This window comes from Polypterus senegalus, chromosome 3, assembly GCF_016835505.1.
Source record: "Polypterus senegalus isolate Bchr_013 chromosome 3, ASM1683550v1, whole genome shotgun sequence".
NCBI classification, from domain to species: Eukaryota; Metazoa; Chordata; class Cladistia; order Polypteriformes; family Polypteridae; genus Polypterus; species Polypterus senegalus.
This window is the reverse complement of record NC_053156.1, coordinates 186,772,739-186,785,850: the sequence shown is the minus strand read 5'-3', so window position 1 is coordinate 186,785,850 and position 13,112 is coordinate 186,772,739. Positions and strand designations below refer to the sequence as shown.

At 36.2% G+C, this 13,112-nt stretch overlaps 1 protein-coding gene across 8 annotated transcripts in view; it reads right to left on the bottom strand.

Moving 5' to 3' along the window:
• The window catches only part of otofa (otoferlin a), a 565,861-nt gene that overhangs the window by 385,685 nt on the left and 167,064 nt on the right, over positions 1-13,112 (bottom strand). For all 8 annotated transcript variants that reach the window (XM_039748301.1, XM_039748300.1, XM_039748302.1 and 5 more), the window contains exon 3: positions 159-247. In XM_039748301.1, the coding sequence (XP_039604235.1) occupies positions 159-247 (89 nt within the window). The remainder of the gene's footprint in view (positions 1-158; positions 248-13,112) is intronic.

Genomic DNA, 13,112 nt, shown 5'->3' with positions numbered 1-13,112 from the left:
AAATGTAACTAAAGCTAAAAAGCAATTAACTCAAAAGACTAAGACTAAAACAAAATCAAAATATATAGTCAAGATTAAAACAATTAAAATTGGCTTGTAATAGATAGTGAAGATAGAAATAGAATTTGTTCAACAACAGATGAAAAATTCTTTCTCACCTATTTGTGAAGACTTTGCTATAATTAAATACTTGAATTTCCAGCATTTCATTTCCATCAACATTACTAGCAATTGGCCAACGGAAACTCTGAAAGAACAAAAATGAAACAAAAGTTTTAAAAATTACAAAATCATTTGACATCTGAATAATCTGTTAAATATTGTAAAGAATTCATGTGAAGCTAACATACCCCAAATGAAAATGGCTACAGTATTAACAGTTCAAAAACAGAAAGTATTTTTTATTTTTAGGGCATATTTTTCATGTCAAAATCAAGAACTCAAAACATAGTGGAAAAAGAATATTTAGCCAAAATACTTGCAAACTTAACACAATGAACTAGCAAATTATCAGAACAATTATATTTTCTTACTTAAATACATTTTTAATATTAATCTTGTCATCTTCAAGTGCATTGTACATTCTCTAGTACTTAACATAAAGCATGCTCCACATACATGCTCCAAAGGATTAATGGACTAATCTTATTGGTTAATCAGTTCATATTATACAATATATAGTAAATTTCATTAAGATCACTAACTGAAGTGCATTATAAAAACCATTAAAATGCAACTGCGGGCATCAATGTCAAGTAGCAAAGCTTCCACTGGCTTCATCTTGACAAGGCTTTAGTTCATTTTATTGTTAACTAGCAAAATACCCATGCTTCTCAGTGGAGAAGTAGTGTGTTAAAGAAGTTATGAAAAAGAAAAGGAAACATTTTAAAAATAATGTAACATGATTGTCAATGTAATTGTTTTGTCACTGTTATGAGTGTTGCTGTCATCAAGGATTTAATTATCATTATTTTTTTCAATCAGGTTCGTATTTGGAGGATATGTTGTGTTCAAGTTATATTCCGTGTTTGTCAACCATTGTAAAGATAACAGGTTTCATTCATCATTCATAACAGGTTCACTACCCAAATCGGTACTCGTGAATCTAAGATGTTTAAGAGGCATTCCCGGTATTAAGTTGTGGATTTGCCTGTGAATATTTAGCGGCAGCGTGTCTATGAACTTAATTTAAACTTAAGCTTTACACCTTGCTTTCCTATTGATATGTCTACAAAGGCTTGTTCAGATGCAAAGGGTTGTTCCTTTCTTACTGCATCAATAAACAGCTTGTCTTCCTCTTTATCTGAGACATCACACACTGCATGCACGGGTTTACCTTTCCCAGTCCTGCAAAGTCAGTTCACGTGAGCCGCTTGAAGTATATGCATCAAAGGTTCTCAGCTGTGCTTGTGCTATCTCGTGCGATCTTGCGATGTCCACGGCTTTATTTAATGTTAGCTCAGACCTGGCACTTAAGTTTCTCTTGCACTTTTGCTGATTTTGTGCCAAACACTATTCTATCCCTGACCATCTCATCTTCGTTTGCATAAGCACAGTCCTTCACCAGAAATTTTAACTCCATTACAGCAATTTTAACTCCGTTACAAAGTGATCAAAAGTCTCGTTTATACCCTGCGTCTTCTCATTAAAACGTGTATCTCGCGAATATCGTATTCGTCGTAGGCATGACAAACGCAAGCGGCAGCCTGTCTATGAACTTAATTTAAACTTAAGGTTTACACCGTGCTTTGTTTCCGCAGTAGCTGCACTTACGAATATGCTTGTATGCATCACTCGCTTCATATTCTTTTGCTGCCTTCTCAATTGTGTAATGCGTTTTTTGAACAGGTTTCATTAATCAAAGAGATCACTACCCAAATCGGTACTCGTGAATCTAAGATGTTTAACAGGCATTCCCGGTATTAAGTTGTGGATTTGCCTGCGAATATTTAGCGGTAGCGTGTCTATGAACTTAATTTAAACTTAAGCTTTACACCTTGCTTTCCTATTGATATGTCTACAAAGGCTTGTTCAGATCCAGAGGGTTGTTCCTTTCCTATTGCATCAATAAGCAGCTCATCTTCCTCTTTATCTGAGACATCACACACTGCATGCACGGGTTTACCTCTCCCAGTCCTGCAAAGTCAGTTAACGTGAGCCGCTCAAAGTACATGCATTGAAGGTTCTCAGCTGTGCTTGTGTTATCTTGTGTGATCTTGCGATATCCACGGCTTTATTTAATGTTAGCTCAGACCCGGCGTTTAAAAGTTTCTCTCGCACTTTTGCTGAGTTTGTGCCAAACACTATTCTATCCCTGACCATCTCATTCTTTCTATCATGCAAATTATTTGAAGGCTAAAATGGACAAGTAATTCAGTCCTTCACTTTTTTCTCTTCATTTTTCTTCCAAGTATTTAATTAATCCCAATAGTGCAGATAAATACACACAGGTGTAAATGTAAATAAGCTAAATGGAGAAATGCTGCTCTCTTGTCATTTGCATGTTATTGATAATAAGGAGCAATTAAAATAACTGTTTAAGACAAAATTAAGCAATAAGGGCTCAAAATCACAAAAGTGAAGCAGAAGTGTTACTTTAGCAATAAGTGCTTTTTATTAAGCAACTAGGTTGGAGCAAAAACCTGCAGCCACTGCGGCTCTCCAGGACTGTGATTGAGGACCCCTGTCATAGGTCATAGTCATACCCACAATAACATCAGGCCAAATTTCTCTTTATTTTGGATTGTTGGAGGATGCCAATTAAACTAAGATGGAATATGCAAAATCCAAAATTGAAGTATGGCTGTACTGTGGTGAAAGTGATGTAAGTAGTCTTTAACACTAATTCTTGATAAAATAGAACAATATGATTATTATTTAAAAATTTATTTATTTATTTTAAATAATGGTACCCGATTTATTCAGGAATGAGTGACTGCATGGTAAATTATTATAGTAGAAGGTGCGAAGTTACTCTGTTTATTTACTCATTAATCATGAAGTAGTAGGTTTTATTTGGAGAGGCACACATATTTTAATATGTATGAAATGAAGTAACTATACACAAGTAACAATGCAAACTGTTTGAAGCCATTCAGGTGGAAAAGTTACTCAGATGTATTTAATTCACTGTATGACAAAATTATGCGAAAATCCCTTCAAATTATTGAGTTCAGGTGTTTCAGTTGCACCCACTGTTAACAGGTACATAAAATCAAGCACATAGCAAGGCAATCTCTTTTGACAAACACTGACAGTAGAATGGGTCATACTGAACAGTTTAGTGACTTTAAATATGGCAATGTCATAGGATGCCATATTTGCCACAAGTCAGTAAATGAAAATGTTTGCTTTGCTTAATCTTCCCCAGTGAAGTTTAAGTGCTATTGTTATGAAGTGGAAGCATCTAGCAGCAAAAAAGCTTAGCCAGTAACTGGTAGACCATGCAAACTCACAAAATTGGGCCACAGAGTGCTGAAATACATAATGTGTCAAAATCACCTGTTCTCTTTTGCATCACTCACAACAGAGTTAGGCAATAATGCACAAGAACTGTGCATTGGGAGTGTAATGAAATGAGTTTCCATGGCAGAGCTGCTGCACATTTGCCTAAGATCACTATACATAATTCCAAGCGTCAGCTGGAGTAGTGTAAAGCATGCTGCCATTGAAAATAGCTTCTCTGAAGTGATGAATCACGTTTCACTATCTGGTATTGTGAAGAATGAATAGGGTTTTGGTGGATGCCAGAAGAATGCCACCTTCAGACTGTATAGTGCCTATTGTAAAGTTTGCTGGAGGAGGGATAATGATCTGGAGCATTTTATCAGGGTTTGGCTTAGGCCGGTTGGCTCCAAATGCAGCATACAAGAAAATTTCAAAAAATTCTGTGCTTCCATCTTTGTGTCAACCACTTGGGGAAGGCCGTGTTCTGATCCATCATGACTCTGTACCTGTGCACAAAACCAGGTCCATAAGCATATGTTTAGACGAGTCCTAACCTCAACCCTATTGAACAGCTTTGGAATGAATTGTAATGTCAAGTGTGAGCCAGATCTTCTCATCCAAGTAATGCCCTTTTTCCTGAATGGGAATAAATTCCTGCAAACATACTCCAACAGTATCAGGAAAGCCATCCCAGAAGAGTGGCGACTGTTATAGTGGCAAAGTGTGGTCAACTTCATAATAATGTGATTAGAGAAACAAACATTTGGCCATATAGTGCATCTTTCAAAATGGTCTACCTATAATATCAAGTTTTCTTTAAAGCATGTCAATCACATAAATCCAATTTCTTGTTTTTGTTTAATTTATTGAGTGGGGAACAAAATCACAAATCATTTAGAAAACATATTAGGATTATTATTTATTAGTATATTGGACAAACAGAAATGTTTAATTGACTAAAGCAAAAAAGTAAAATACAGATTACAATGGCCATTAAGGCAATGACTCATTTGATTGTTACATCAGAAATTTTACAAAATAATGTCTCTGCATATTTATCTACCTATTGGACTTTTTTTTTATTCCACCAATGTTGATATAAAGTCCTCAATATAATATACTGATTATAAGTACAAAGAAACCAATAATTCACTGTAAATATTGTTCAGGGCCATCTAAATATTTATATATATTTATCTCATTAAAATGTAAATTATAAGGGATATTTAAGGACTGTTTATATAGATATTTCTTCAAGGGCCTATAATCAAAAGAAACAAGTCAATTATTGGGTACATTTACACACAATGAGGTCTGGCTAAACTGAAGGCAGCCACTGTTACCATGACAACTATAATCGTTTCTACTTGGTTTGCACATCTGTTTCTCGGATTGTTTTGAATGTGCTTAATAAAAATGTAGGTAAAATGATATTTACAGACATAAGAAGAGTAGGATTTATTTTAAGTGTTTTAATGTGAATGATACAACTTTCTCTTATTTGGAGACAACCACCTTCCTCATCAAGTTTAATATTTGCTAAATTTACTTAAGCAAAATGAGTGTCTAATACACACCCAGTTTAGGCTGACAACTTGTGTTCACTTAAAATATAGTAAGTGATTACTTTTTTGAATTTACTTTATATAAATTCTCTTATGACTGAAAACATACAAACCCCTGATTTTTTTGTCTTAAATTTCAATATATTTCATAAAATGTATATAATATTTAATGAACCAAACAACACATAAAAAAAATAATACTGTGTATTCTAGGTACAGTAAATATGTTCTATGACTGGCCATCATATGGCATTGCTGTGTTTGCAAGCCACCAACACATTTGTGTCACACATCATGCTAACACATGCCAAGAAAATGAAAGGTGTGTGTAATGTATTGATCCAACAGAATTGTAAACACAAGGTGACCAAGCACATTTTTTTATGTCAGTTGCCATGTAATTGTCACATAATGATATCTTGTGCAAGATTTTAGGAGAATGTATTTGGTGACCATACAACTGCTCTAACATCTGTACTGTTTCAATTGTCTGTATACTGAATATGTGCACATACAGCAGTGTCACATTGCAGCCAATTCTTAAATTGTTGATTGTACCTTATATGTGGCTTTATTGATAAGAATAATATGTGCACTTAGGAGCAGAACTGGAGGCACAATGGTTGCTGCTGCTTTTCATGCAGTAGATTTAGCATCCCCTATTAAAAAGGGGTTTTTCTAATGTCTGTGTGCACTGTCCTTCAGGTATTCCAGTTTTCCTGCTACATCTCCAAATATGGCATTTATATTAATTGGCCTTGTGTGATTTGAACCTGTGATGGACTGGCATCCTTTTCAGGACTTGTTCCACTACTTGAGCTATTGCTTTTGGGCAGAGCCCTGGTCCTAATGCCACTGAACTTATATAAAGTCTCCTTTATGTGCTTAAAGGAATTATTGTCCTTTCAACCTAAAACAAATAGTTTCCAAATGTTATTCCAAATGTGTTGTCTGTTTTCCATGGTTGAGAATGGTAGTTAATTTAGCTAAAATGCATAATGTTTAATATGTAAAATTTCTATGTTTTCAGCCATCTTTGCTATTTTTAGTTTTAATTTCAAGTTTTTTTTTTTTTGTTTTTTTTTAACGTGTATTGAATTTATTTAAGGCGGCATAGGTGGCGCAGTGGGTAGTGCTGCTGCCTCGCAGTTAGCAGACCTGGGTTCACTTCCCGGGTCCTCCCTGCACGGAGTTTGCATGTTCTCCCCATGTCTGCGTGGGTTTCCTCCAGGTGCTTCGGTTTCCTCCCACAGTCCAAAGACATGCAGGTTAGGTGCATTGACGATTCTAAATTGTCCCTAGTGTGTACTTGGTGTGTGCGCACCCTGCAGTGGGCTGGTGCTATGCCCAGGGTTTGTTTCCTGTCTTGTGCCCTATGTTGGCTGGGATTGGCTCCAGCAGACCCCTGTGACCCTGTAATTAGGATTTAGTGGGTTGGATGATGGATGGATGAATTTATTTACAGCACGTAACATTCCATACAATCAAGTCAAACTTAACAGACAAAACTAATTTCTAGGTTTTAAGTTTTATTTTTTCCAATAAAAAGGGATAGAACTTTACTCTTTTGGTCATCTTTTGCCTTATTTGCTATATTCCTCTCTACTTGCCTTTTAGCCTCCCTAATATCCTTCTTAATGGTTGTCCTCATGTTCCCATATGCCCTATGATTCAAATCAGAGTTTTTAATCTTAAAAACTTTATACAGCAGTTTTTCCGTTTGCAGCTTTTTTCCAGCTATTTATTAGCCCACTGCAGAGTTTAAAATGACAATAAAGATCATAAATATAATCTAAAAAAGATGCTCACATTACAAAATGTGTTTTTCTCCGTCTTAATGTTTGGAAATTGAAATATTTTCTAAATATAGAGGATGTTGAGAAATTCATTCATACATTGATTTCTAGTAGGATTGACTATTGCAGTGCATTTTTTAGAGGATGTTCAAATAGTTCTTTATGCATCTTTCATTTACTTCAAAATCCTGCTGAAAATTCATTACAAGAACTACAAAGTAGCACAGAACTCCTTACACTAGCTTCCATTTAAGCATAAAGCTGATTTCAACATCCTCCTTCTCCTAACATACATATAAAGACTGAGACCCAGCATACTGAATTTACTACTTATAAAATAGAGAGTGCATCAAGATCTGGCTTACTAAAGATACCAAGGATGAATAAAATAACTGCGAAGCCAGGGTTGTTAGTTACTGGGCCAAACAGCTGTGGAATTATCTGCCTTCTTATATAAGAAATGTACCTTCAGTCCCAGCTTTTAAATCCAGACTGAATACTCCCTATTCTAGTTTAGCATACTCCGACTACTGTAGAGTTGGTGAATAACTGTGCATACAGTACTGCATCCCTATTTGTTAGTCATTTGTAGAGATATATAAACATTACAATATTTATGAACCACTACTAACACTCCTCTGTTCTGTTTCTCTTCTCAGTATCCTGCTGTGGGACTTGGTGCCACTGCTCTACTGCCAAGCTGTTTTCTTGCCCATGAAAAAGACACCTGAGATACTGAGACCATTCAAATAAACGGATGGAATGATTATATCATCAGATTGGCAGGCTCAGCACAGACTCTACAGCTGAATGCCCAGGAGGGAGTTGATGGCCAGTTGGTCTAGGTCTCCAGGGTTGTAAGTGACTCTAACATTGTCTTTGACTTTCTCTGTTATAAATGACTGTGGACCCTCCAAAGGTTTATTTTTTCCAGAGATGATTCTGACTGTAGTTTTTGTTTTCCCCTTCTCCAATGTCAACTAGCCATATTTCAACAATTATTTGACAGATATTGCTAAGTACCATTTGTATTAATCAGTTTGTCTGTACAAACAAATGTGTGTCTTTATGTGTACTCATTATGTAATTTGTAAAGTTTGTATTTGCATTTTATATGAGAACACAGCACTCTGCACCTGCACTCAGTGAAGAGTGTAATGTTAAGATGCAAGCCTCCTTAAAACCTGGGCAGATAAAACTAGTGCAGGAAGGCAGAGTTCTCAGTTACAGGGAACCCAAAATTGCACCAGTTTCATAGGTCCCCATCGACACACTTTTCCACAAGGGTCTGAACCATAACCTCAGATGCAGAAGTGCCCATTTTTATTCTAACCTTTTAGACTGTGAGAACATCAGGAGAATGTAGCAAAGATAATAATTGAAGGATGCCCAAAACACCAGCCTCAAAAAGTACAGATACAAATCTCCCCCCTGGTTATATTAGGGGGTTTCAAACTGGGAGCCATGCTTCTCGGCTGCAGGTCCGTGGCAGTCCCGCTGAAAAAAAAAGCCAAATTTGAAAGATTTTTTTTAATAACTCAAAATGTTTCTCAATTGTTACTTTAATGTAGTCCTATATCAGTGTGGTTATTGAGTACAGCTGCGAGTTCACAAACTGTTGATATGCAAGGGAACATGCACAAATAAATAAATAAAATAAAATGGAAAAAATGACCCTTAAAAAAACAACATCAAACAGTGGTTACAGCAAGCCAGTGTCAAATACAGCCTCTTGTATCCGGCAAAACTTAAAGTGGAATGGCAGGGTCAATTCTATGTCTTTGCTAGCAAGGAAGAAGCAGAAAAGGAATTAAGAAAGCTGATCCCGGGACTATTCTGATACATGGTCATGGTGGTTAATGATAAAGCAAGGATTAATAATCTACTGTCTGATCTATTCGTTTTAAAATACAGGTTTTTATCAGCATATATTCTCATATATTCTCATTATTACTTAGTATTACTAGGGTGCTATCTATTTATGTTTTATTATGCTTAATTAATCAGTATACTGCTGCTGGATTATGTGAATTTCCCCTTGGGATTAATAAAGTATCTATCTATCTATCACTTTTTCTTTTTTTTTCTAATTATTTCATCGCTACCCTAAACGAGACTGTTCAATATCATACCCTTGGTTTATTGTTATTGCTATTACTGCATTAAGACTTTTTATGCTTATTCGGGACACATCTTTAACACCATCACCCGGATTTATTATCTGGGTGTATCATCTTAATGCACTAAAATTGCTGAAGACTATATATATATTTTAAGTGCAAAATTCTTTTTTTCTTTTTTTTCTTTTTTAAAGACTATATTGGTAATAGATATCTCTATCTTTTAACCCTGAAACGCCGCAGCATCGGGGCTTGTTTTGCTTTGGACGTGCTCCGTCTCTGGGTATGTCAGAGGACTGGGACTGTGTGAAATGGGCATTAGCCTCACTTGGGGAGGCAAAAAGGGAGGGTGGGGGGTTAAGGGGGGGAGAGAAAGACAGCAGGCTTGATCTACACCTAATCTATTCTGTTAATCTTTATAATTATAACTACCAACATAATAAAAAGCTGCATCAGTGTCTCCATGATGGGACAGTTAACCTCGTAAGCTGGAATGTTAAAGGCCTGAATCACGAATTAAAGAGAAAGAAAGTACTCTCTCACCTAACAGGTCTAAATGCTAAAATAGTATTTTTACAGGAAACCCACTTACTAAGCAAGGATCAGTTCCGCTGCAAAAGACTGGACTGGCCAAATGTTCCATTCTAGTTTTACAAAGAAAACTAGAGGTGTGGGAATTCTCATACATAGAACAGTACCATTTGTAGCATCAGATGTAGTATTGGATCCTGAAGGGAGATATGTGATGGTCATGGGAGACTTATCTAACTGTAAAATGATTTTGATAAATGTTTATGCACCTAATGTTGATGATAAGGAATTTATACAAAATTTATTTGCATCCATTCCCAATCTGAACACTCATAAAGTTATAATGGCTGGGGACTTTAATTGTGTTCTAAATCCACTTTTAGATAGGACTTCCTCCACAGGGGGAACGGCATATAACACCACAAAGATAATTACAAAGTTTATAACTGATCACAACTTATCAGATCCCTGGAGGTTTTTAAACCCAAATTCAAGAACATATTCTTTCTACTCACCAGTACTCAAGGATTGATTACTTCTTTATAGACAATAACTTCTTGCCTAAGATTAAATCTTGCAAATACGATGCTATTGTTATTTCTGACCATGCACCTATGATCTTGGAGCTAAAATTACTAAGCCCCATACACTCACCTCACAGATGCCGCCTCAACCCGCTTCTATTAGCTGACGAGAATTGTACGGAATTTATATCCAAACAAATCAAATTCTTCCTAGAGACAAATAGAGATCTCTGCAGGAATACTCTGGGAAACTCTTAAGGCCTTCTTAAGAGGACAGATTATCTCATATCTTTCCCACAGAAATAAATCCGAAGCCAAGAAAGTAGCAGAGATAAAAAGCGAAATTACTAAAATAGATGAAGAACATGCCAGACTACCAAGCGAGACTCTACATAGGAGGAGGCAGGCTCTACATTCAGAATTAAACCTCTTGACAACTAAAGAAACTGAACAACTAATTTACAAATCCAGACATCATTATTATGAACATGGAGAGAAAGCTAATAAGCTTTTAGCTCAACAAATTCACAAGCAAGAAGTGCATACGCAATCTCGTAATCACTAACACGAACGGAGATAAAATCGAACACAAAAATATAATGCACACTTTCAGAGACTACTATAAATCCCTATATACTACTGAGTTTAAAGAAGACAATACACAATCTAATGCATTTCTGGATACATTACAGATACCACAAATAGACGCTTTTAGTGTGGAGGAACTTGATAAACCTCTGCATTATCAGAATTACTAGATGCTATAAAGTCACTCCAAGGTGGAAAGCAGCAGGCCCTGATGGCTACCCTGCAGAGTTTTACAAGAAATTCTCCGCTCAGCTAGCTTCCCTCCTATTAGCAACATTTACAGAAGCCAGAGATAACCAATCTCTTCCACAAACCTTTCGCCAAGCACTAATCACTGTTTTTCCAAAACAAAATAAGGACTTATTACAATGTGCATCATACAGACCAATTTCACTTCTGAATAACGACGTTAAAATACTCTCTAAAATCATAGCTAGAAGGATGGAGAAAGTGCTCCCTGTAATATCACAAGACCAAACTGGATTTATTAGGGGCCGACACTTATCTTCAAATCTTCGACGCCTGTTTAATGTAATATACTCACCAACTAAATCAAACACCCCAGAAATATTATTATCATTGGATGCAGAAAAGCATTCGACATGATTGAATGGAAATACCTTTTACTACATTGGAGAAGTTTGGGTTTGGCCCAACATTTGTGCATGGATTAAATTACTGTATACTAACCCAGAAGCTTCAGTTTGCATCAACAACATTTGCTCAGACTACTTTAAACTAGAACGTGGCACTAGACAAGGATGCCCTTGTCACCACTGCTGTTTGCATTGCCATTGAACCACTGGCAATACATTGTCGAAATACTGATCAGATAAAGGGGATTAGCAGAGAAGGACTGGAACAGAAAATCTCATTATATGCAGATGACATGGTACTGTATATATCGGACCCAGAAAATTCTGTGCCTGCAGTCTTAGCAGCACTCACAGAATTTCAAAAGATCTCTGGTCTCAGAATTAATCTGAATAAAAGTGTACTCTTTCCAGTGAATTCTCAAGCATATAATATTAGATTAGACACCCTACCTTTTATCATTGCAGAACAGTTTAAATACCTGGGGTAAACATCACAAGTAAACATAAAGCTCTTTATCAACAAAATTTCGCGTCTGCATGGAAAAAATTAAACAAGACTTGCATAGATGGTCAACCCTTCATCTCACACTAGCTGGAAGAATTAACACTGTTAAGATGAATATTCTTCCTAAGCTCCTTTTTATTTCAAAACATCCAATATACATTAATAAATCATTCTTTAAGCAATTAGATTCAACAATAACCTCATTTATTTGGAATTCAAAACATCCACGCATCAAAAGAGCGACCCTACAAAGACAAAAGGCAGAAGGCGGCATGGCTCTACCTAACTTCCAGTTTTATTACTGGGCAGCAAATATACAGGCGATAAGAACCTGGACACAAATAGAAGAACATACACAGGCTTGGACCGCAATAGAAGTAAAATCCTGCAGTACTTCTTTGTATTCCTTGCTCTGCGCTCCAATAAACACACGTTATCGGCAATACACTAATAACCCAATTGTGCTCCACTCACTTAGAATCTGGAACCAATGTAGAAAGCATTTTACAGGAGAAGCTTCTATCTGTGGCACCTCTGCAAAGAACCACCTCTTTCAACCTTCACAAACATATGCAGTTTTAATATCTGGAAAAATTTGGAATTAACTTGCTTAGAGATCTTTATATAGACAACGTCTTTGCATCCTATGAACAATTACATTCCAAATTTAACATTCCAGCTACACATTTCTTTCACTATCTTCAAATCAGGAACTTTGTTAAACAGAACCTTCCAGATTTTCCTCATCTTGCACCCTCATCCATGCTGGAAAAATATTGCTCAATCTCAAGGACTTAGACTCCCTCTCTACAATATATAAAATCATTTTACAATCCCTTCCTTTCAAAGATCCAAGAGGACACTGGGAAAAGATCTCTCAATTAATATATCAGAAAAGGAGTGGAAAGTAGCAATGCAGAGAATTCACTCGAGCTCCATATGCAAAGCATACAATTATACAACTCAAAATTATATATCGAGCACATCTGTCTCGACTAAAACTCTCAAAATGTTTCCAGGGCATGATCCAACCTGCGAACGTTGCAACCAAGTCCCAGCCTCACTGGGTCACATGTTCTGGGCCTGCACCAAATTAACATTATTCTGGACAAAAATTTTTAATTACCTCTCAGACAGCCTTGGACTCACAATCCCTCCTAACCCATTAACAGCTGTGTTTGGGGTTCTTCCAGAGGGCTTAAAGTGGAGAAAGACAAACAAATTGTGATTGCATTCACTACACTTTGGCACGCAGACTTATTCTGATAAACTGGAAGAACCCAAACTCTCCTCTTTAAGTCAGTGGGAAACCATGTGTTATATTATTTGAAATTGGAAAAATCAAATACTCAGTTAGAGGATCTGTACAGACTTTTTCAAAACATGGCAGGATCTAATCAGTAATATTTTAAAATAAGTTCATAAAGCACAGAGAATTTA